Below are 25,607 nucleotides of genomic sequence, written 5' to 3' on the forward strand. Positions count from 1 at the left end.
AAATTTTCTAGCCAACTTACATCATAGGTGTAACACAGGATAGATTTTATTGTAATAAATGAGGTTTCAACTTTAATAGGTGGCAATTATTCAGTGATATGCTTTGCAGATTGTTGTTATACTTTTGGCTTGAGGGAACTAGTGTAATGTCAATAATATGTAAGACTCTAAAAGGGGACCTAGAAAACAAACAGTATAACAGTATGAAATGTCATTTTTTATACCCTGAAAGTTGTTAGAAGTTATGATATAGTAGATATTGAAGGAAAAATATAAGCATTATCAACTAGAGGAAAGACAACATAAATTCTAATTAGAGCAAGAATGTCCAGCTTTTCAAATAATGGTAGGTAACATTTGTTGAGTATTTACCACAGGGGAATTGCATAATATTATGACATGTAATTCTCACAACAACCCTAAGAATAATATGCTTTCTCCAATTTTAAAGAAGAGTCTGAGGCATGGGGAGATTAAGTAATCCCTCCAAGATCATCACTCAACTAGTTCATGAAGTTCTACAAGGAGTTATGCTTCAGGACAAACAGAACCAATAAATTTATCTGGGCTTTCAAAAAGTCCATGGCAGCCGGGCATGGTGACGCACGCTTGTAATCCCCGCACTTGGGAGGTGGAGACAGGAGGATCACGCAGATTCGAAGCCAGCCGTGCTGGCTTAAGAGATTCTGTTTCCAAATAAAATGTAAAAATAGGTCTGGGAGTGTAGCTCAGAGGCAGAAGGGTTCCATTTCCAGTACCACACACACACACAAAAAAATGGCATAGTTTTCATATGAGAATTGTTAAAAAAAAAACTAATTATGATGGGCCTTGTTTTATAATGAATATAAAATTCATTTAACAATATGTAGCAAAGAAAAGAGTTGATTAATACTTTTAAGATGGACATGTTAGTATCCTTGCAAATGAATCCTTTATTAATCATATTTTCCATTTCAGAAAAGACATAGAAGAGGAAGTACGGAGTGTTAGGTTTGAGTTTACAGTTACTGTTGACAGCTTGCTCACAAACCATGAGCAGGATCAACAGTGCAAGAGTGACGTGCACTGTGAGTCAGGAGGTAATAGAGTTAGAGAGAAGGAATCCATCCACTCTTAACAAATAAGCATTAAACTATTAGCTTGATAGGGAATGGCATTTTAGAGCTCATAGAATACACTGATATAACAGAAAAGCCAAGAAGACAGAGTGCATCTCTAGAAAGGGTGGAAGAGACAATTATACAGGTTGTAATTATTTTATAAAACATTTTTATAAAATTGTGCCCATTTTTTAAAGTACTAACTTTTTTCTTTAATTGAGATCATCACAGATTCAAATGCTATGGCAAGAATAAATAGAAAGAGATCCCGAGTCTCTTTTGCCCAGTTTCCCCCAGTGGTAACCTTTTGTGAATCCATATTACTTCTTCCCATATTTATGAATGAAATTCTACTAATTGACTCCATCTGGAAAGTATCTGCAAGTCAGGTAATACAGTCAAGAAGGGCATAGGGGCTGCAGATCATTTAGATCAGGGAAGTTAGAATGGCCATGGGACAATGGGACAGCAACAGGTTAATCAATTACGAACCAGGTCTCTTCAGTGGGGAATGGATTTCTAAAGTGACTTTCAAAACATATTAATTAGAGCCGGGCGTGGTGGCGCACGCTTGTAATCCCCATGCTTGGGAGGCTGAGAGAGGAAGATCACGCAGGTTCGAAGCCAGCCTCAGCTACTTAGTGAGGCTCTCAGCAACTTAGTGAGACTCTGTTTCAAAAATAAAATATAAAATAGGGCTGGGAGTATAGCCCAGAGGTAGAAAATCTCTGGGTTCCACCCCCAGTACCACATACACAAAATAACCCCCAAAACAACATATTAGTTATATGGAGGATATACAGGCCAGCTACCAACCTAATTTTAAATTCAATAATACTAGAACTGTGGAGACAACATTTAGGCTGGGTGGTGAAAAGCAAGTAGCGAGGCATTTAGATTACACAATGAGAATGGGGAAATACTTCTCCAATCTTTTTTTCCCTACTCTTACTCAGCAGCCATGGCATCTTCAGCAAATCGTACTGGCATTCCAAGCTTATTTCTCCGTCTTAATCTGGGGTTAACAATAAAACTTTCCTAGAATTCTTGTGAAGATAAAAAACCCATGCAGGAATTTCTGATGTGCATAAAGAGGTCATGGTTAGGGATTGTTAATGTTACTCATTTAAAAGGTATGAACGCGGGATGTCTGAACATCAGCACTATTGACACTTTTGTGTGTACTGGGGATAGAACCCACGTGCATTCTACCTCCGAGCTACACCCCCAGCCCTATTTTTTTAGTCTTTATTTTTGAAACAGGGTCTAAGTTGTGGAGGGCCAAGTAGCTGAGGCCGTCGGAGAACTGTGTCCTCCTGTCTCAGCCTCCTGAATGCTGGGATTACAAGCATGTGCCGCCACACCTGGCCTATTGACACTTTGGATCAGGTCACCTTCTTTGGGGGTAGGGGCTGGTCTAGTGCATCATAGGACGTTTAGTAGAATCTCTGGACTCTACTCACCAGAAGCCAGTAGAGCCTACCTGCCAAGCCGTGACAAATAAGTTTGTCTCTGCATACTGCAAAATGTCCCCAAGAGAGGCAAAAACATAGAAACCCCAATTGAAAACCATTATTTTACTTTTTTTGGTGGTACTGTGGTTCCTGGAAGCCCTTCTACCTCTGGGCTACACTTCCAGACCTATTTTATACTTTGTATTTGGAAACAGGGTCTCTTAAGCCAGCGAGGCTGGCTTCAAACCAGCGTGATCCTCCTGTCTCTGCCTCCCAAGCGCAGGGATTACAAGCGTGCGCCACCACGCCCGGCTGAAAACCATTATTTTAACGAAACCAGCTTAGGACAAATAAATGAAGTATGGCTTTCCATAGTTTTAGCCAGTTTTCAGTTAAGCAACAGGGCGTACATATTGATATTACAAAAAGGTTCAAGAGGGTTTGAAATCTCACATACAAACAAACCAACAGACACAATCATGTAAGAAATAAAGTTCTTAGAAGATACCCCAAAATTCTACGCATGTCTGAGGTATGAAGTAATAGAGAACCTCTCTTGCTGATTTGCAAAGCCTGTCAAAATGCCCCCGAGAGGATGAAGAACCAGAACCAAGGTATTTGGACACTAGCAGGATACCTGACAGAATCACTGGGGTGGGGGTAGGGCTTTTTCTATACAGAAAGGAGATTCTTTGGCCTCAGCTTCACATTTTAATTTTATATTTTAAGGCAAGGAGCAGAAAATTTTAAGTTTAATAAGCATTCCCAATTAGTGGGAAGTTCTAGTCAAGCGGAAAGTGTCTTGAAATACATGTGAGAAGCTGGGTATGGTAGTGCTGCCTTTATTCCCCGTATTTGGAAGGCTGAGACAGGAGGATCATAGGTTGAAGGCCAATCTTGGAAATTAAGCAAGACTCTTAGCAACCTAGTAAGACTGTTTCAAAACAAAACAAAACAAAAATTCTAAAAGGGTTGGTGGTATAGTTCAGAAATAGAATATCCCTAGGTTCAATTTCCAGTAAAACACACACACACACACACACACACACACACACACACACACACACACAAATATCTAGATATGATGGTCATGTTTTCTTTGACTCTTCCCGATCTTAAATTCAACATTAAAAAAACCTACAGATTAAAGGCAACAAAAACAAAGGGCCAAGTGACCTTCAGAGGCAAACCAATTAGAATCACTCCAGACTTCCCAAACCAAGTCATGAGAGCCAGAAGGGCTTGGAGTAACATATTCCAAACTCTGAAAGAAAACAACTTCCAGCCAAAAATTTCCTACCCAGCAAAACTTTCTATCAAATTAGATGGGGAAATAAGAAGCTTCCATGACAAACAGAAACTGAAGGAATTTATGTCTTCAAAACCAGCACTAGAGAAAATACTCAAAGAGATTAACTACAAAGAATAGGTAACACACACCAGAACCAGAGAAACAAGAGTTTCCATCCAACAGACAACTAAGATTGGTTATCTGTGGAGATTCATTATTTATGTTAGTCTTTTACCTATCTCTAAATTGTATTGTTTGCTTTTATTGTTGCTAATTTATAGGATTTCTATTTGGAATATTAATATACCTTCAGATATAGCATTTGGAAATATTTTATCCCATTCTATCAGTAACTTTTAACTCTGTTTACATTGTCTTTGGATATACAATTTTTTTTTATTTTTTAGGCAGTTTATTTACCCTTCTGTTGCCTGTGCCATTGAAATAATATCCAAGAAATCACTGCCAATTTCAATGTTGTGAGGTTTTATGACCCAGATTTTCTTCTAAAAGTTTATAGTATTAAGATTTATACTTAGGTCTTTTATCTGTTTTGAGTTAATATTTGTAAATATGTTAGATAAGGGTCCAATTTTATTATTTTTCATGTAATTATTATTTTTCAATAATATTTAGTTAAAAGATTATTATTTCCTCCACCAAATGTTCATGGAAAACCTTGTCAAAAATAACTTGACAATATATGGAAGAACTTATCTCTAGGCTTTTATTTAACTCCAATGGCTTATATATCTGCCTCTGGAACAGTACTACACTGTTTCAATTATTGTAGCTTTATATGGTTTGAAATCAGAAAATATACATCTTCTAGCTTTGTTCTTCTTTGAGATTGTTTTGGGTATCTAGAATCTATATTCCATATCAGGATAAATTTTTTCTGAAAAATAAATAAATAAATGTATGATAGCTTCACCTAAAAAAAAAGAAAAGAAAAAAATATTCTCTGGTAAGAAAGAAAGCAAAAAGAAATATTGAACTGTTATCTTTTAGTCATCAAAAGCTTGGTATCAGACAAATGAAACTGTTTTGTGAGATTATCATCATTAATATTGGATAAATTGCTATAAAACTAGATGTCAACCACTAAGCCAAGCATGGGAAGGAGAGATGGGGAGGGAACGGGGTGGGGATCGGGTAGGGGCTAACTGGGCGATGTGTGCATGTATGTCTACAAAAGTAATACATTGCACCAATAAAAAAAAAAACTGCAGATTATGCAAAATTCTTTATATGAATAATTGTAGAATGTAAATATATATACTATATTAGTGTCTTACCCAAATGTAAAGTACGGTTTGAAAATCAAGATATAAAAGAATTAATCAGGTACTGCTGCAAAATCATTATTTCTAGTAATAGAGCTCCAGTTATCTGTGGTGACAGTGTTTGCTAACTCTTCTACACCATCAGTCATCCTTGGTGAGACAGAATAGAAGTTATGCTCAGTCATGTGGAATGTCAAACAGTCCTTCTGCACACTTTGAAAACGACAAGCCATTAAAAAAAACCTTATTTTATTTCCGATTCAGTGACACCAGAATAGATGCTTACTGCTGTCATAGACAAAACATTTGCTTCAGCTTTAAGAGACTGTTGATCTTGTAGGAGGGAATTTTTATCCTAACCATGATGTAGAATTCTCTTGTCAGTTTAGGCTACTCTATTTTATAGACTGGGGGCTTATACACAAGAGAAATTTATTTTTTCCCAGTTCTAGAGGCTAGAAGTCCGAGGTCAGGGTGCCGGCATGGTCATGTTTACTGAAGAACTCCTTCCATTGCAGATGGTGGACCTCATGTTGGACCTTCACATGGCAGAAAGAAATCTAGGTGGCCTTCTGGAATCTTCATAGGGCGCTAACCCCATTCATGAGGGCTCCATCCTCATAACCTAATCATCTCCTCAAGGGACACCCCTGCCTTAAGTACCATCATATTAGGGATTAGATTTCAACATATGAACTTTTTGGGGGTGGGGAACAAAAAGACACAGTCTATAACAGTTTTCACCTCATATATTTTTAAAACTTTAATTCTTTTTTTTAAATTTTTTATTGGTGCACTGTATTCATACATCATAGTGGGATACAAATTTTGTAGACATAAATGCACACATCGCCCAGTCATCCCCCACCCGATCCCCACCCCATTATCTCCCCATCCCTCCCTCCCATGCTTGGCTTAGTGGTTGACATCTAGTATTATAGCAATTTATCCAAACTTAAAAATGATAATCTCACATAACAGTTTCATTTGTCTGATACCAAGCTTTTGATGACTTAAAGATAACATTTCAATATTTTTACTTTCTTTCTTACCAGAGAATATTTTTTTTCTATTTTTTTGGTGAAACTATCATATATTTATATATTTATTTTTCAGAAAAAAATCTATCCTAATATGGAATATGGACTCTAGATACCCACAACGATCTTAAAAAAGAACAAAGCTAGAAGATATATATTTTCTAATGTCAAACCATATAAAGCTACAATAATTGAAACAGTGTAGTACTGTTCTAAAGGCAGATATATAAACCATTGGAGTTAAATACAAGCCTAGAGCTAAACTCTTCCCTATATTGTCAAGTTATTTTTAACAAGGTTTCCACGAACATTTGGTGGTGGAAATAATAATCTTTTAACTAAATATTGTTGCCTTTAAGATTCTGTGCTTGGCTTCCACATTGGTCATTTTGACAATTATGTGGCGTGGGGATCCTCTTCTCCGATCCTGTCTAAAGGGAGTTCTATAAGTTTCCTGGACTTGTGTATCGACCTCTTGCTCTATGTTTGGAAAATTTTCTGCTATTACTTCCTTGAAGAGATTGTTGATCCCTTTGGTTTCACTTTCTTTTCCCTCCTCTATTCCAATTATTCTTAGGTTAGCTCTCTTAAAATGGGCCCATATTTCTTCAATATCAAATTTCTGCTGTCAGATATTTTTTTCTACATTAGAAACTATGCATTTATTTTTGGAATGATCATCTTCTAAGAGCGAGATTCTGTTCTCCATGTGGTCTGATCGGTTGTTTGTGCTTTGAATTGAGGCCTTTACTTCATTAATTGCATCCTTTATCTCTTTTTGGCTCTCTCTGAGTTCTTTTCGAAGCACCTCTATTATTTCTACAGTTATTTTCCTGATTTGCTCTTCTAGAAACCTCTGATTTTCTGTTTTATCGGGTTCTGATGTTGTGGGGTTGTGGGCATTCATTGCTCTAGTATTATTCCTCTTTCCCATGATTTTGGAAGTTTGTGCCTTCTCTGGGTTCTTCCCTTGGGTCACTATGACTTCACTTAAGGTGTTCTGGATCTCGAGTCAGTAGTATCTCAGACCCCACTACTCCTTTACTGGGTTGTATCACAGAGTCTCCGACCCAGAGAGTCGATAGAGGCTGCTTTAGACTGTGGGGGGTGCCAGGTTGCACGTTCTCCTATGGTGTGATATCTCTGCCACCGCCACTCCCCCACTGGGTCAAGTCCCAGGGAGTACAGTACTGGGATTTCTCCTCTGTGGCCTGCAATTTGACTCACTGTTCTTGAGTACGCAGATGTAGCCGTACTGTACTTGGTGAATTCTCTGCTGCTGCCGCCGGTGGCAATATGGTGCCGCTGCCACACCCTCAGCCATGAGGCTAGCGTATTTCTTCTTGGTTTTGATTTCCACTCTGAATCCCTACAGCGTGTGCTGAACTCAGCCACTGGGAGCTTTAGATGTTCCTTCGCCGAGAAATCCCGCCTGGCTGTTCCGCAGCGGCTCACCTCGGCTTGCTGTAGCCATCCGGTGAAACTGCCGCTGCCGCCGGCAGTATGGCGCTGCTGCCGCGTCCGCAGGCGTGAGGCCGGTGTATCTCCTCTGTGGCTCTGAGCTCTGTTCTCAGTCCGCTTTCTCTCTGGAGCCTGGTGATTTTTTTGTTTCTCTGGTGATGGTGTTTTCTGGCTATGAAAGGCGCTGATTTTGTGGTAATGGAGATTGGTTGTTAGCGGGGCTCTTAAGCCCCGCTTTTCTCGGTCGCCATCTTCCCGGAAGTCCAAAAACTTTATTTCTTATTACAGGCATCTATCTCACTTGTGTGGTTTTCAACATATAAATCGGGTAACCAGCTGCTCTGTATTACCTGTGACTTTTCTCAGTATGTGGGACTTTTCTAAAAATGAACTATTCCTGGACAAACCAGGATAGCTTGTTGCCCTCTGTATAGCCCCTGGCCTGCCTTGAGGCTGGTTCCCTCTCCATCACTTTTCTCTAAGGGGATCTGTGTGGCATTATCCCTTGTCCATATTCCACACCAGATGCCTCCAGCCTGTGGAACTGGTGCGTGAGCATCTTGATGCATGGAGCCAACTAGCCCCAGATACTGAGTTAAAGTGGTCTGTGAGCTTCTTCCCACTGATGAAACTGAGGTAGAGCAGAGGCACATTGACATCCCTAATATTATAGCCACTTGACCAGTGGATCCTAAAACTCAGGAGTGGTTATAAAATACAGGGATTCTAGGACTTCTACCACAGACTGTTAAAAGTCCAAGAATCTTCATAATCACCAGAAAGCTCTCCCAATATGACATGTGAAAGGGTTTGGGAACCCAGTTGAGAACACAAGGTCCCTATAAGGTGACATGAAATATATTGATAACTGAATTTTTGGAATAAAGGAGCATTTCAGGTATCTTACTTTGTGAGAAAGATCTTTGCAATCCATATGCCCAAGGTAAAGCCAAATATTTTGATTTCACAAAACAGTCTTCCATACTTTGCTTAGACTATTATTTAAACTGTCCACTGCAAAAGTTAAGCAACTATTCTCTGGTTATGCCCGAATCAAGTCTAGAGTGAGTCTGAAATCTAAGTGACCTCAATTTATATTTATGAATATTTATTACTATACTTAGTAGAATATTAAGTCCATAGATTCCTATAAAAAACACTTAGTGGACATTGTTCTTGTTATTGGAATATTTTTTTTTGTGTGTGTGTGGGGGGGTCTGGGGATAGAACCCAGGGGCATTTGACCTCCAAGCCACACCCCTGCCCTATTTTTTATTCTCACTAAGTTGCAGAGGGCCTCACTAAGTAGCTGAGGCTCTCCACGAACTGTGATCCTCTGGTGTCAGCCTCCTGAATGCTGGGATCACAAGCGTGCACCACCATGCCCAGCTGGAATCTTTAATTAACAATTGAATACTTATAATCAAGGCTTGGGGGTAGATACTAGATTTTAAGAAAGAGAAAACTTTTTAATTTATTACAATTTTTTATGGACATAGGGTTATCTGTGCTAATCTTATGCAATCATCCTCTCTCCAAGGACTTACACACAAAAACATAGTTTCAGCTGGGCGTAGTACCACACGCCTGTAATCCTAGTACATGGGAGACTAAGAAAGGAGGATTCCAGGTTCAAGAACAATCTCAGCAAATAGAGAGACTCTCATCAACCTAGCAAGGCCCTGTTTCAAAGTACAACAACAAACAAACCCTACAGTTTCAAGGTATTCAAGGATCACTCCAGAAATCCATTTAGGGGTTAAGAATGAGTAATCTGAGCATATCCTCTGCTCCCCTCTCCCCTGCTGAGGGACACATGGATTAGAAGATGGATGGCCTTCCTGTAACAGTGCATCTTAGAAGCCAGTGAGGCTGGGCGTGGTGGCGTACCCTTGTAATCCCAGTACTTGGGAGGCTGAGACAGGAGGATCACACAAGTTCGAAGCTAGTCTCAGCTACTTAGTGAGGCTCTCAGCAACTTAGTGAGACCCTGTTTCCAAATTAAATAGAAATTAATTTGGGAGTGTAGCCCAGAGGTATTCCAACTCCAGTACCACACACACACACACACACACACACACACACACACACACACACATACACACACATACACATGCCAGTGAAACCAAACCATTCCATAATTTAAATCATGAAAACATCATACAATGGTCTATTACTCTGACAACATCTCTGCCAAATAGGAGACTCCTTAGGTCTATGAAAATATCTAGTTTTTTCTAGATGTCTCTAGATTCTAGTATTCTACATTCTCTTAGAAGGGCTCTGAGAGACCTCAGATTTACCTACATTTTGGAAAATCTGGCATCCAATCTATAAGCCTCCTCTCTAAGGAACCTTCTGCCCATTTCTGCCATTTGACACTAAGCATGAAATGTATTACTGGCTCCTTCCTGTGAGCAACCCCTACATAAACCCAGTATTTACTTCCATTTTACAAGGAATGTTAATAAGCCTGTTCAAAATCCTGTTCATCCAGAATGAGAAAATGCAAAACTTTTTTTTGCTATTTGGAAATAAAAGTCATCATTTTAAAAAGAAAGAAAAATATATCTATATTCAACATGCAAAATATATGGAAAACACTTTGCTAGGTACTCATTACAGCTAATTCACACATATGACAATTCAAAAGTTAATTTGTACCTGGCTTGGGACTTCTTTATGTGTTTTGTATGCTATTTGTTTGGAGGAGTGGAATGTGGGGCTAGGGGAAGAAAAATTGTGCTGTCGAATACTCTGACTTAAGTCCCTAGTTGGGGTACCAATAAATTTTATGTGCATCTTAGCTGAACACAATGGTTAACAGAGCAGGAGAGCTCACCATGTAAGAAGGAAGGGCGACTGGCCAATGATGTGTATCCAAGGGAAATAATTTTTTGTACTCTTATTGGTGCATTATGGTCTCATATCATAAAGTGGTTCAGAGTGATAGTGACATACATGCACACAGTACTGGTGGGCTTTTCCCCAGTGCCCCCCCCACTAATGTTCCACTTACGAACAGTGTTACGCGAGGCTTCAGTGTCCTTACTATAATTAGTAGTATTCCACAGGTCACTTTAAGGATTTAATATAATATACAAGAAGTGCTTAAATGGTACCTGGGTCATAAAAAAAGGTTTTAAATAATAATAGTAGTTACTATTATTCATCACTATTATTGCTAATATACATTCTAACATTGGAGACATTGGAGGTGACTGTTTTACCTGCTTAGACCACATGGGATTTTTTTTTAACCATGCTGTCTTAAATGTTCTACTGCTAATAGTACTGAAATGGATTACTTTAGTAAATCTTTCCCTTCAACTCCTAGAGATTAAGGACTTCTCATGAACAAGCTCACCTAAGCCTATTTCTATCATCCGTCCAGAGAGCAGTCTGCATTTGTATTAGGAAACATAAGCTGTGCTCTCATTTCTGTTCATGTAAATTAGTGTTTCTTTCTGCTCTAAGTCTTGCTGGGAGCATTAATTTGCCTTCTGTTTGCTAACCAATCTACCATCCTCAGGATTAGAACTAGACAAATTAACAGAAAAGTGAGACTCAATTTTGAGACTTTCTGACACAGAAATTCATGAAATGAAAAAAGAGACAGAACAAGAATAAAGGATCAGAATGAGTCAATAGTAGGGCACCCACTTCCACTTTGTCTGGATCTTATAAGCAGTTAATGGGAGAGAAGAAGTAGCCATGCTGAAACTCCTCTAGTCCTCAATACCTCAAAAATATCGGGAGTTTAAAATCAGCTCAGAGTGTCCAGGTCCAGTGATATAAAATAACATACCACCTCATCGTTTCAGGAGACCATATAGGAAAACCAAGATGAGAGGTTGTATGGGTACTTTCATCTGACATCTACTTACATAAGTCTGACTCTTGGCTCCAGCCAGAGAGGTCTACATTATAGCAAATCCTAATTCCTCTGGCTTCCTTTTAGTTTCCCCTGGGCAATACCTCGCACCATTACCCTCGGGAGCCCAGGTGGGAGATGAAGCTGCAGAAGGCTGGACTAGGTTGAGAGTACAATTTGGAACACCCCCAGCCCTGCCTCTTACCTGCAGAACTGTCCTCATCTGCAGGCACACTCTGGGTGGGCGCTGGGGCTGGGTCCTTGACTCCATGCACCTGGGCAGCTTCTTCCTGGTTTGTCAAAAATGCAGAGCACAGATCAGATTCGAGGGCTTGGAGCTTCAGCAAGGAATTCTGCCAGCAAAAGCAGAACATCAGGCCAGCTAAGTAGATGCCTGACACACAACAGTGGGTCCGCAGCTCCCTCGGGCACCTTTCGCCAGTGCCTGGCAGGAAGAGGGTCTCTGCCGCAGCTGCTTCTGAGCGGAGAGCTGGTTGTGCCTGAATCAGATACGCATTATTCCACATGAAGCCTCAGCGCCTGCCTCATTTAAATCCTAACGTATATGGATTATCTGTGACACATGGGACTGGTGATTTCGTCAGCAAGAGACGCTGCATCTGGAGAACCAATCTCAGAAGGTCTCCGCTTCCTGAGCACCGAGGCTTTACACTTCGCAAGGGCTTCATTCATCCCGCTGACATCAGAAGCCCATGACATTAGGCCCCTCCCAGGCTACCATTCATAAAAGCCATCGGCTCTCCAACGCAAAGACTGCAGCAAACCGCAGTGCACAAAGAGTTACTGCTGCAGAGGCCGCTGGCATCTGGGAGGGGCTGCCAGGCTCCTGCGTCCACGCTGCAGGCGAGCGTCTTCTGAAGTTACTTCTCTGGCTCAGGATGGCTGCGGCCACTTTATATCAAGAACAGAGTTGAACGAGACAACCGTGGTCCCTCGGCTTAACCCAGCCACTGAGGGAGAAGCAATTTATCTTCCAGAGACTCCAGCATGACTTCCTACCCACTTCCTTCATTTCCCATTTTATATCTCCCCTGTTCTTAATACGAACGAGTCACACAGACTGACGCACATACCCTGCTATGATGCAGATGCCCGGCAAATTAATTCCCCTGACCAGGTGCGGTGAGTCACTCCCGAGGCCCTGGCTCTGCGCTGCTCCTTAGTAATGGGAAAGCTCTGTGGTCTCCGAAGCTCTTCCACCCACCTGGTTCCAGCTCCAGCAGGGGTGGCCACAGGGAACAGAACAAGTGGGCATTTTCCTACTATAACCTCCCAACAAGCATGCTCCTAGTCACACCCTACCCTCCACATACACTATGTATGTCCTACACAGCCAATCACCCTGTTCTTCAGCTTCACCCCATACATCAGAGACACCCTAACCCCCCGCCCCTCACTCTTACACCCCCATACAACCATCACACTAACGCCTTGTTCTACATTCACACAAAACACCCCACAGACACCCCCACAGGCCTTCTTACCACACACTCCACACCCCACAGACACCCCCACAGGCCTTCTTACCACACACTCCACACGTGTACCCCCATTCCTGACTGCTCCACATCCCTCCATCTACCTGATATATACCTAGTACCTCACATCCAACCTCTATTCCCTCAACCCCTATTCCAGGCACCCCTACCCCCTACGCATCCTCACGCTTGACCTCACATAAATACCTACCCTGACATCTCACACCCCATCGCTTCCCTTCCACACAGTACCAGCTCCCCTCTCCCCCAACACATATCCTGTCCATTCTGTTGGCATACAGGTATGGCTCTAGAGCAGTGCTTTAAAAGCCATCTACCAAGGGATGTCTTAAGTCTGTTGTCCTCAGCCATTCTGAAAGCAGCAGGCACCTGGGCCAGCTTAAGGTCTCCCTCTGCCTGCCAACTCTGGGACAGGACCCTACACAAATGTTGTCAACGCTCAGAGGCCGCTGCTAAGAACCATGCCTCAGGTGACGTGCCTGCCTGAGACCAGGCCATTTTTATGGCTTGCTCCCTCCTTTCTGGAAAGGTTTCCCAGGAGCTGAGTGTGGGAGTAAGAGCTCAGGGCTATTGACTGCAGGTGCAGAAGGAGCAAGGGCAACAAGTTTCTGGAAGGATTTAGTAATTAGTAATCAGTCAGCTGGCAAGAAAAAAAAAAAGAATTATTTCAGACAAGCCTCCTACTGGAGGGCCTTGGAAATTAAGAGTTACCACAAAAAGAGCAAAACTGCTTTGAAGATTCAGAGATGCTGCCATGGGAATGCAAAAGTGCAGCCACTATGGAAAACGGGATGGTGAGCCTTGAAAATATTAAAAGTAGAATTAACATATAATCCAGCCAGCACTTCCACTGCGGCATATATATCCAAAAGAAATGCAAGCAGGGAAGTGGACAGTTACTTGTACACTTATGTTCATGGCATTGCAATAGCCAAGAGGTATGTTACGGACTGAGTTGTCTCTCTCAAAATGCAGGTGTTGAAACTCTAATCCCCAGTAGGACTATATTTGGAGACAAGGCCTTAAAAGAGGTAATTAAGGTTAAAGGAGGACACAGGGCGAGGGACTAATCCACTAAGACTGGCATTTCCACAGGAAGAGGAAGAGCCAGCGGGGCGCTCTCAGAGAGAAGGCCACAGAGGATGCTGTCAGAAGGCAAGCACTTGCAAGCAAGGAGAGAAGCTCGGGGGAAACCAACACTGACGACACTTCAGGCTTGGGTTTCTGGCCTCCAAAACTGTGAGAAAATAAATTTGTGTTGTTTAAGAGTCCCAGGCTGTGGTGTTTTGGTAGGCAGCCCTCACAAATGAATACAAAGTAGAAGCAACTCAGGTGTTCATGGAGAGATGGATGGATAAATAAAACGTGGCATGCATATACTATGGAACATTATTTGGCATTAAAAAAGAAGAAAATTCTGACACTTCCTACCACACAGATGAACCCGGAAGATATAACACTATGTGAGATAAGCCAATTGCAGAAGGATCGAGACTATATAATTCCACTTATGTAAGATATTTAGAACAGTAAAATTCACAGAGACATAAAATAGAGTGGTGGATGTCAAAGGCTGGCAGTTGGAGAAGACAAGAAATTATTTTTAATAGGTAGAGAGTTTTTGTGGTTTTAGTTTTTTGGGAGACAGTTTCTGGGGATTGAACTAAGGGCATTCTATCTCTCTGCTGCATCCCCAGACCTTGTTTTTAAAAATTTTTCCCCTTTGAAACAGGGTCTCCCTAAGTTGTTGAGGATCTCACTAAATGGTAAGCATAGTCTTAAACCTGTGAGCCTCCTGTCTTGGCCTCCCAAGTAATGGGATTACAAGTGTATGCAACCATTCTGGGCCAAAGCTTCAGTTTCTCAAGATGGATGTAGAAGATGTTTTCATAACAATGTGACTGTACTTAATGCCACTAAACTGTACGTGAAAAGTGGTTAAAATGGAAACTTTTATATATATTTTTATAGAATTTTTTTTTGGTGATACTGGGGTCCCTGGAAACCCTTCTACTTCTGGGCTACACTCCCAGAACTATTTTTATACTTTTTAATTTGGAAACAGGGTCTCTTAAGCCAGCGCAGCTGGCTTCGAACCTGCACGATCCCCCTGTCTCCGTCTCCCAAGTGCGGGGATTTCAATCGTGCGCCACCACGCCCAGCTATATTTTTATAGAATTTTAAAAATAAGAATGATGACTATACAAAAAGAGTTCTGAGGAATTACTGTCAGAAACTAAAGCCTTCTATTAGCTGAAAATCTCTGTATACAAAGTGGAACTCATAGCTTAGACAAGGACCCTCTATTTAGACAGAAACAAAAAAAAAGACTATTATTTTCTGATTCTAAGTATTTTTAAGGTATTACCTTCTCATGGAGATATTTATGAGAGAACCCTCTACACCATTTATTTAGGTGGAAAGATTCTGACTCTGACTTCCTTCTGCTTTATTTTTATTTTTTTTTTTCTTTATTTTTTTTTTCTTTATTTTATTTATTTTTTTTTAATTTTATTTTATTGGTGCACTGTATTCATACATCATAGTGGGATACAAACTTTTGTAGACATACATGCACACATCGCCCAGTCAGCCCCCACCCGAACCCCACCCCATTCTCTCCCCATCCCTCCCTCCCATGCTTGGCTTAGTGGTTGACATCTAGTATTATAGCAATTTATCCAAAATTAAAAATGATAATCTCACATAACAGTTTCATTTGTCTGATACCAAGCTTTTGATGACTTAAAGATAACATTTCAATATTTCTTTTTGCTTTCTTTCTTACCAGAGAATATTTTTTTCTTTTTTTTAGGTGAAACTATCATATATTTATTTTTCAGAAAAAAATCTATCCTGATATGGAATATGGACTCTAGATACCCAAAACAATCTCGAAGCAAAAACAAAGCTAGAAGATGTATATTTTCTGATTTCAAACCATATAAAGCTACAATAATTGAAACAGTGTAGTACTGTTCTAAAGGCAGATATATAGACCATTGGAGTTAAATACAAGCCTAGAGCTAACTTCTTCCCTATATTGTCAAGTTATTTTTGACAAGGTTTCCACGAAGATTTGGTGGTGGAAATAATAATCTTTTAACTAAATATTGTTGAAAAATAATAATTACATGGAAAAGAATAAAATTGGACCCTTACCTAATCCCACATACAAGTATTAACTCAAACTAGATAAAAGACCTAAATATAAATCTTAAGACTATAAACATTTAGGAGAAAATCTGGGTCATAAAACCTCACAACATTGAAATTGGCAGTGATTTCTTGGATATGATTTCAATGGCACAGGCAACAGAAGAATATACAAACTCCCTAAAAAATAAAAGAAAATATTGTATATCCAAAGACAATGTAAACAGAGTTAAAAGTTACTAATAGAATTGGATAAAATATTTCCAAATGCTATATCTGAAGGTATATTAATATTCCAACTAGAAATCCTAAAAATTAACAACAATAAAGGCAAACAATACAATTTAGAGATAGGTAAAAGACTAACATAAATAATGAATCTCCACAGATAACCAATCTTAGTTGTCTGTTGGATGGAAAATCTTGTTTCTCTGGTTCTGGTGAGTGTTACCTATTTCTTCTTTGTAGTTAATCTCTTTGAGTATTTTCTCTAGCGCTGGTTTTGAAGACATAAATTCCTTCAGTTTCTGTTTGTCATGGAAGCTTCTTATTTCTCCATCTAATTTGATAGAAAGTTTTGCTGGGTAGGAAATTTTTGGCTGGAAGTTGTTTTCTTTCAGAGTTTGGAATATGTTACTCCAAGCCCTTCTGGCTCTCATGACTTGGTTTGGGAAGTCTGGAGTGATTCTAATTGGTTTGCCTCTGAATGTCACTTGGCCCTTTGTTTTTGTTGCCTTTAAGATTCTCTGCTTGGCTTCCACATTGGTCATTTTGACAATTATATGGCGTGGGGATCCTCTTCTCGGATCCTGTCTAAAGGGAGTTCTATAAGTTTCCTGGATCTGTGTATCAACCTCTTGCTCTATATTTGGAAAATTTTCTGCTATTACTTCCTTGAAGAGATTGTTGATCCCTTTGGTATCACTTTCTTTTCCCTCCTCTATTCCAATTATTCTTAGGTTAGCTCTCTTAAGATGGGCCCGTATTTCTTCAATGTCAGATTCCTGCTGTTGGATATCTTTTTCTAGATTAGAAACTATGCATTCATTTTTGGATTGCTCATCTTCTAAGAGCGAGATTCTGTTCTCCATGTGGTCTAATCGGTTGTTTGTGCTTTGAATTGAGGCCTTTACTTCATTAATTGCATCCTTTATCTCTTTTTGGCTCTCTCTGAGTTCTTTTCGAAGCACCTCTATTATTTCTACAGTTATTTTCCTGATTTGATCTTCTAGAAATCTCTGATTTTCTGTTTTATCAGGTTCTGATGTTGTGGGGTTGTGCACATTCATTACTTCAGTGTTATTCCTCTTTCCCATGATTTCGGAGGTTTGTGCCTTCTCTGGGTTCTTCCCTTGGGTCACTATGGCTTCACTTAAGGTGCTCTGGATCTCGAGTCTGTATTATCTCAGACCCTACTACTCCTTTACTGGGTTGTATCACAGAGTCTCCGACCCAGGGAGTCGATAGAGGCTGCTTTAAACTATGGGGGGTGCCAGGTTGCACGCTCTCCTATGGTGTGATATCTCTGCCACCACCACTCCCTCACTGGGTCAAGTCCCAGGAGGCACAATATTGGGATTTCTCCTCTGTGGCCCGCAATTTGACTCACTGTTCTTGAGTACGCAGATGTAGCTGTACTGGACTCGGTGAATTCACTGCTGCTGCCGCCGCCGGTGGCAATATGGCGCCTCTGCCACGCCCTCGGCCATGAGGCTGGTATATTTTTTCTTCTCTGGTTTTGATTTCCACTCTGAATCCCTGCAGCGTGTGCTGAGCTCAGCCACTGGGAGCTTTAAATGCTGTCTGCGCCGAAAGATCCCACCTGGCTGTTCCGCATCGGCTCACCTCGGCTTGCTGTAGCCGTCCGCTGAGTTTGCCACTGCCGCCGGCAGTATGGCGCTGCTGCCGCGTCCTCGGGCGCGTGTGTCTCCTCTGTGGCCCTGAGCTCTGTTCTCAGTCCGCTTTCTCTCTGGAGCCTGGTGGTTTTTTTGTTTTTCTGGTGATGGTGTTTTCTGGCTATGAAAGGTGCTCTTTTTGTGGTAATGGAGATTGGTTGTTAGCGGGACTCTTAAGCCCCGCTTTTCTCGGTCGCCATCTTCCCGGAAGTCTCCTCCTGCTTTAAAATTTATAATTGTACACTTTATAATTATACTTCTAATTTCAGGCTTAAGCGTCTGACTTCACTTATATTCTTCAACCACTGTTTAAGACTAGCTACACCAGGCCAAGGAATCTATAAAGCCATTCTTAATGTCCTCAAAATTGAGGAATGGACAAAAAGACTAGGGAATTGTAACAAGGACTTAGACTCTTCATTTTTGCCTGCAAATGTCCCATGAGTGGCTAAGAAAAGGATAAAATACTTGGCATCTATGGCTCCATTTGAACTCTTTTCCCCTGCACTGAGTTACCATGCTGTGACCCCATGATGGCTAGAAGTATTAACTGGTCGCTCTCATCCATCTCCCTCTACCACCTTCTCCCTCACTTGAATTCATCTAAACAAGACTTTGAGTGCCCCAAGAGATCTGTTTGTATGGTTCATTCATTTCTCTCCAAGGTACCGGATGGAACTAAGCTTTAAAGGAATGGGGGAGAAAAGAACTAGCAAGTAGAACAGGAGAAAAAAGATGAAGGTCCCAAGAGACAAAGGAGATATCCATGTAGAAGGGAAAACAATTACTAAAAATAGAGGTGAGAAGGCAGAATGGAAGAAACTCTGCAGATCATCTGCCCTGAGCTGCAGCTCATCCTGACCCTGCACACTCCCACTATCTGAGGACAACCTGCCCATTAGCACTACAGGATACTCTTAAGACTTCCTGAACAGAGGGTGGGGGCCACGACACCCTGTGTGGGAAGGGTCCCCAAGAGGATACCTTCCCAATGACCAAAGCAACCTGAGCACAGGGGGAAGCTAGACTTACCTAAAAGCAATCTATGGCACTGTCACATACATATCTTCCTAGTGGACAACAGGATATATCCAGCCTGTCCCATTAGGTCTGAGCCCCAAAGAGTCACCTCAAAAAGGCCTACAGTCACTTGCACCACACCTGAAAGGCGCATGTCTCCCTTGTAGACATGATGCTACACATGAAGTCCCATGCTCAGGCAGCTTCTAATGCACAAAGAGCTGTAGTAGGCTCCAGGGAATGAGACTGACATCAGCCCCTTCCTTACGGGGCTTTCAAACAAATAGGGAAACAACTAACGAGCAAAAGAACAATAATGACAGTTATTATATTCACAGGACTATGGAGGAAAAAAATACTGAGCCCAGGGAGAGTGACAAACCCACTGTTTCACAACTCAGTCAAACCCAACTTAGTGACCTTTAATACAGGAAAATGCTCTGCAGAAATAGGAAGGACAGTAACTTCCTGTGGCAGGAATGCTACCTCAGTCCATCCCTTCTCTTATAGGACTTCTGTTCCCTGTGAGGCTGCTGTCCCCAGCCAATCACTCAGGGCCAGCCTGCTACTGCTTTTCAAGGATTACATTAAAAGTTTCCATGGATGGATGCTTGGAATCTGCAGGGAAACTGAGTAAGGGCTAATGGGCCCTCTAACGAGTGATAACTACCTCTGCCTCTCAACTATTCCATCATGGCAAGAAAGAAGCCAGAGAGGAGTCTGTAAAACTTAGGTGTGGCTCTCTAAGAGCTATTTTTTTCTCTTTTACATAATGAAGAATGTGTATTGTTTTAGAAAATACTCATTTTCTGTTCTCTACAATTACCCAGTCCGACTTTAGCTGGATTGGGATAGAGAACACCCACACCAACTGGATGATTAAAAACTACTTCAGGGAGCCTTTGCTTGCAATTCATCAGATGCGAGTAGGGATGGTCCACAACTAGAATCTATAAAGGTGTTTAGTGCCCATCCCTTGATCTTTTCAAGAACTACATGCAGATTATCTATGGCGATATGAGGTAAATAAAAATAAGGAATCTGCTCAAAATTGGGGATACAATTGAGTATCCAAACACATACTTACTGCTTTTATTTCCTGAAATTTCCATGTTCCATGAGTATAAACTCCCCTTACTGACACCCCCACAAGCAATGCCCTTTCTTTTTACATACTGATTGAGCTGCTCCCTGCCTCCATCTCCCTAGTTCTCCCCGATCTCAGTCATCTCCAATTGCTTTAAAGTCCAATTTTCATAAAATTATTGAGCCAGTTCTAGTTACCTTATCTAACAGGGCTCCTCCTAAAGCCTCTCTTAGCAACTTATTTACTTCTCAACACTCACTACAGTATGTGGTTTTATTTACTTGCCTACTCGTTGGTAGGCACTGTCTAGCTCCATGAGGGCTGAAGCCGTGTCTCCATCCTTCACTGCTATATCTGAGCACAATGTGTGCGACAAGAGCCAATCAAAGATGACCATTATATATTAGTGTCATTTTTGGACTCAATTGCTACAAAATAATATACATCATAGTGAGATTCCAAGTGACACATTCATACATGCATACATCATCTCTTGGTTCCCTCCTAACTCTGTCCCACTACCCTCCTCTTCTCTCCCCATATACACGAGCATGGTTGGTAGTGATACCGTCATATATGAGCACAATATCATTTGGTCTATTTTGTTCCTCAAGCTTCCTCTTTTCTCTTCCTCTTCTTCCTCCAAATTCTTCCTAGTCTCTCTCTCTCTTTTTTTTTTTATCAAGAAGTCCCTTTTCTTTCCTATTTTCTCTCTAGCTTCCACATATGAGAGAAAACATGACCCTTTGAGACTAGTTGATTTCACCCAGCATAAATGTTCTAATAGTTCCATCCATTTTCCAAATTACATAATTTTGTTATTTATGACAGAGTAAAACTCCATTGTATGTATCTACCACCCTTATCATTAGACATTCATCTGTTGGACCACTGGGTTAGTTCCATAATTTGTTGTGAATTGTGCTGATACAAGCATGTATCACTACAGTATTTTGGCCTTAATTATTTTAAGAAAGATATCAAGGTTGGTATAGTTGAGGCATACGGTGGCTACATTCGTAGTTTTTTTGCTGATTTCCATAGAAGTTGCACTAGCAACCCACCTGACAATCTCACCAACAATGCTTAAGCATTCCTTTTCCCCCAAATACTCCGCAGCATTTATTATTTTTTGTATTCTTTATGATTGCTATTATAATTGGGATTAGATGGAATCTCAGTGTAGTTTTGATTTGTATTTCCCCGATTGCTAATGATGCCAAATATTTTTTCATATATATGTTGGTAATTTGTATTTTTTCTTTTGAGAAGTTTCTATTCACTTCAGTTGCCTTTGCAAAGTATTAGGGATTGAACCCAGGAATATTCTACCTCCAAGCTACACGCCCATTCCTTTTTATTTTTTAGTTTGAATCAGGGTCTTGTTAAGTTGCTAAGGCTGGCCTTGAACCATCAATCCTCCTGTCTCAGTCTCCCAAGTACTAAGATTACAGGCCTGTGCCACCATGCCTGGCTACGAATGCCCATTTTATTTAATTTTTATGTGGATCATATTGAAAATGGCATACATTCAGACTGTACTTGGTACCTTCCCCCCCCCCCCCACTTCCCCTTCTCTCCCTCCAACAATCAGTGTCCAGGTTAATGACACTACATTCATACTTTTACACATATTCAGATGTAGCTCTTCATAAGATTATTTGTTATTTTGGGTGTTAAGTGTTTTCTGAAAATTCTTTATATATTCTAGGTATTAGTCTTCTATCACAGGAGTAGCTGGCAAAGATTCTTTTCCTATTTTGAGGGCTCCCTTCAAGCTCTTGTTTCCTTTGCCGTGCATTTTTAAATTTGATTTCATCTCATATATTGATTCTGGGTCCCTCTGAGTATCCGATTTCAAGCCCTTCTAGTGCCTGGTTTAGATATTATAAAGTAGAGATTTCTGGGAAGATGGCAACCAAGAAAAGCAGCGTTTATGAGTCCTGCTAAAACTCGATCTCTGTTGCCACAAAATCAGTGCTTTTCATAGCCAAAAAACATCATCAGCAGAGAAATAAATGTAAACACAAGGGACAGAGAAAAAAAAGACTAGAAGAACAACCAGAAACCAGAAATCAAGCCCACAATGCGGTGGCGGAGCCGTGCCGGCACCATCTTCCCTCACAGCACCAGGCTCCAGAGAAGAAAGGTAAACAAGGAGCTGAAGTGAGCAGCTGCGGATCATTCAGGAACAATTCAGCAGTTCTTTCAGCACAATGAATGTTTAAAACTCCCAGTGGCAAAGCTCATCACACCTTTCAGGGACTTAGAACAGAGCTCAAAACCAGAAGAGAAATACGCCAGCCTCATGGCCGAGGGCGTGGCAGCAGTGCCATATTGCCAGCAGCAAGAGCGAGTTCACCACACCCTGCCACAGCTTCAGATCTGCACGCACAATAACCATGAGTGAAGTTGCGGCCCCTAAAGGAGAAATCTCTGTACTGCACTACCAGGGACTTGCGCAGCTTTGATAATATCCTTGGGTTGGATATTTTGCAGTCCAACCCAGTGAAGGAGTAGCAGTGGCAGAGATACCACACCCTAGTCGAAGTTCCCTGTGGGAAGATGCCCAGTCCGGCACCCCCACAGTCTCGCACAGCCTCGATTAACTTCCTGGGTATGAGACTTTGTGATACAACCCAGTAAAGGAGTAGTGGCAGCTAAGATTACCACACACTTGAGATACAGAGCACCCTAAGTGGAGTCGTGACCCAGGGAAGGCACAAAATTCTGAAATCATGGGAAAGAGGAATAACAATAGAGCAATGAATGCCCACAACCCCATATTATCAGAACCTGATAACACAGAAATTCAGAGATCTCCGGAAGATCAAATCAGGAATATAACTGTAGAAATAATACAGGACTTTCAAAAAGAATTTAGAGAGAGTCTAAAAGAAATAAAGGAAGCAATCATTGAGGTAAAGGCCTCAATTCAAAGTATAAACAATGAAGAACAGAATCTCGCTCCTAGAAGATGATCACTCCAAAAACGAATGCGTAATTTCTAACTTAGAAAAAAAAAATCAGACAGCAGGAATCTGACACTGAAGAAATATTGGCCCATTTTAAGAGACCTAACCTAAGAATAATCGGAATAGAGGAGGGAAAAGAAGGTGAAACCAAAGGGATCAATAATCTCTTCAAAGAAATAATAGCAGAATATTTTCCAAACATAAAGCAAGAGGTCGATACACAGGTCCAGGAAACTTATAGAACTCCCTTTAGACAGGGTCAGAGAAGAGGATCCCCACGCCACATAATTGTCAAAATGACCAATGTGGAAGTCAAGCAGAGAATCTTAAAGGCAACAAAAACAAAGGGCCAAGTGACATTCAGAGGCAAACCAATTAGAATCACTCCAGACTTCCCAAACCAAATCATGAGAGCCAGAAGGGCTTGGAGTAACATATTCCAAACTCTGAAAGAAAACAACTTCCAGCCAAAAATTTCCTACCCAGCACAACTATCTATTAAATTAGATGGGGAAATAAGAAGCTTCCATGACAAACAGAAACTGAAGGAATTTATGTCTTCAAAACAGCGCTAGAGAAAATACTCAAAGAGATTAACTACAAAATGAAATAGGTAATACACACCAGAACCAGAGAAACAAGATTTTCCATCCAGCAGACAACTAAGCAAAGAAGAATATATTCATGTGTTTATTGGTTAAAGTTTTTGGAGATTCATTATTTATTTCAGTCTTTTACCTATTTCTAAATTTTATTTCTAAATTGTATTGTTTGCTTTTATTATTGTGAATTTTTAGGACCTCTATTTGGAATATTAATATACTTTCAGATATAGCAAAAGTTTATAGTCTTAAGATTTACATTTAGATCTTTTATCTATATTGAGTTAATATTTGTATATGGTGTTAGGTAAGGGTCCAATTTTATTCTTTTTTGTGTAATTATTATTTTTCAGCAATATTTAGTGAAAAGATTATTTCCTTCCCCAAATGTTCATGGAAATTTTGTCAAAATGACCATATATGGAAGAATTCATTTCTAGGTTTTTTTATGTTACTCCACTGGTTTATATATCTGCCTTTATAGCAGTACTACACTGTTTCAATTATTGTAGCTCTATAAGGTTTGAAATCAGAAAATGTACATCTTCTAGCTTTATTCTTTTTCGAGATTGTTTTGGGTATTTAGAGTTCATATTTCATTTTAGGATATATTTTTTCCTGAAAAAAAATATATATACGATAGTTTTACCTTAAAAAAAAAAAGAAAAAATATCCTCTGGTAAGAAAGAAGGCAAAAAGAAATACTGAAATGTTATCTCTAAGTGATCAAAAGTTTGATATCAGACAAATGAATCTGTTATGTGAGATTATCATTGTTAATCTTGGAGAAATTGCTATAATAATAGATGTCAACCTCTAAGCCAAGCACGGGAAGAAGGGATGGGGAGGGAAGGGTATGTGGAGTGGTAGGGGCTAACTGGGCAATGTGTGCATGTATGTCTACACAAGTTTTTTTTTTATCCCATTATGATATATGAATACAGTGCACCAATAAAAAATTTAAAAAAATAAAAAATATATTATAAAGTACATAAAATGATTGGCAAGTTTATTAAAGATGTGTATTTCCATGCATGGACCATCTAAGGATCATTCAGTAGACCTGGGGCAGAGGTCATTTTGACACAAGAGTTTCAAGATACATGCTTTGAGAAATATTGCCCTATTCTACAGGGCTTTCGATCCACTTTAAATGTTGCCATTATTGCCTAGATAGTTTCACCTGCCCAGGGACAACAGTTTTCCCTGAGCCCCAGCCCTCTGCCACCTTATTTCCCTCTTGCCTTGACTTCCCTTTGACAGCTAGACCCCCAAACCACAAAATATAAAGTGTTTAGAACTAAGACTGGTTGCCTGTTGAACGGCTGTGGCTGCACTAGATGTTCTTGTCAAACTGAATGAGGCATCTTCTAATGTCAATGACTATAAGAAAAGCCAAATTCATTCTTCCTCTAGAGACACTGGACATCTGGCTCATCCTTCTATGGACCCTGTGGCTTTGCAGCATGACACACCTCAGCTCAGTACATGCCAGCTTCCCTTTGTGCAGGGTGCTCAGCCCTCAGTCTCCTGCCTTGGCCAGTAAAGAAACGCATCATAAAAGCAGCAGCTACTTACACTAAGGATCCTGCTGTTGACAAAAGGATCCAAATTTTATTTGGATCCCATCAGTACTTCTTTTTAAATAAGGACAACTTTGCCATAACACTTTATAATCTGAACCACATTTCCTTTCAGTCAAAAGGTTTCAGCCTAGGAAAAAAGTCATATACTTAGTTTCATCTCATTGTGATAGGTTTGTTATATTTATCTTATTAAATAAATAATAAAAACAAAATGTTTAAGAGAGAATAGTAGAATTGAATAATCTCATATTTCAGAA

General features: G+C 40.4%; 1 protein-coding gene across 4 annotated transcripts in view; it reads right to left on the minus strand.

Annotated features, from left to right (window-relative positions):
• The window catches only part of FAM13C (family with sequence similarity 13 member C), a gene marked incomplete at both ends in the record, with an annotated part of 120,063 nt that overhangs the window by 24,868 nt on the left and 69,588 nt on the right, over nucleotides 1-25,607 (minus strand). For 2 of the 4 annotated variants that reach the window (XM_080693679.1, XM_080693678.1), the window contains one exon: nucleotides 11,715-11,799. In XM_080693679.1, coding sequence (XP_080549805.1) covers nucleotides 11,715-11,799 — 85 coding nt within the window. Of the gene's footprint in view, nucleotides 1-11,714; nucleotides 11,863-25,607 lie in introns of all 4 variants that reach the window. The other 2 variants (XM_080693677.1, XM_080693676.1) reach the window with 1 other exon arrangement.

Source organism: Muscardinus avellanarius (assembly GCF_963383645.1).
Source record: "Muscardinus avellanarius genome assembly, chromosome: 4".
NCBI lineage: Eukaryota > Metazoa > Chordata > Mammalia > Rodentia > Gliridae > Muscardinus > Muscardinus avellanarius.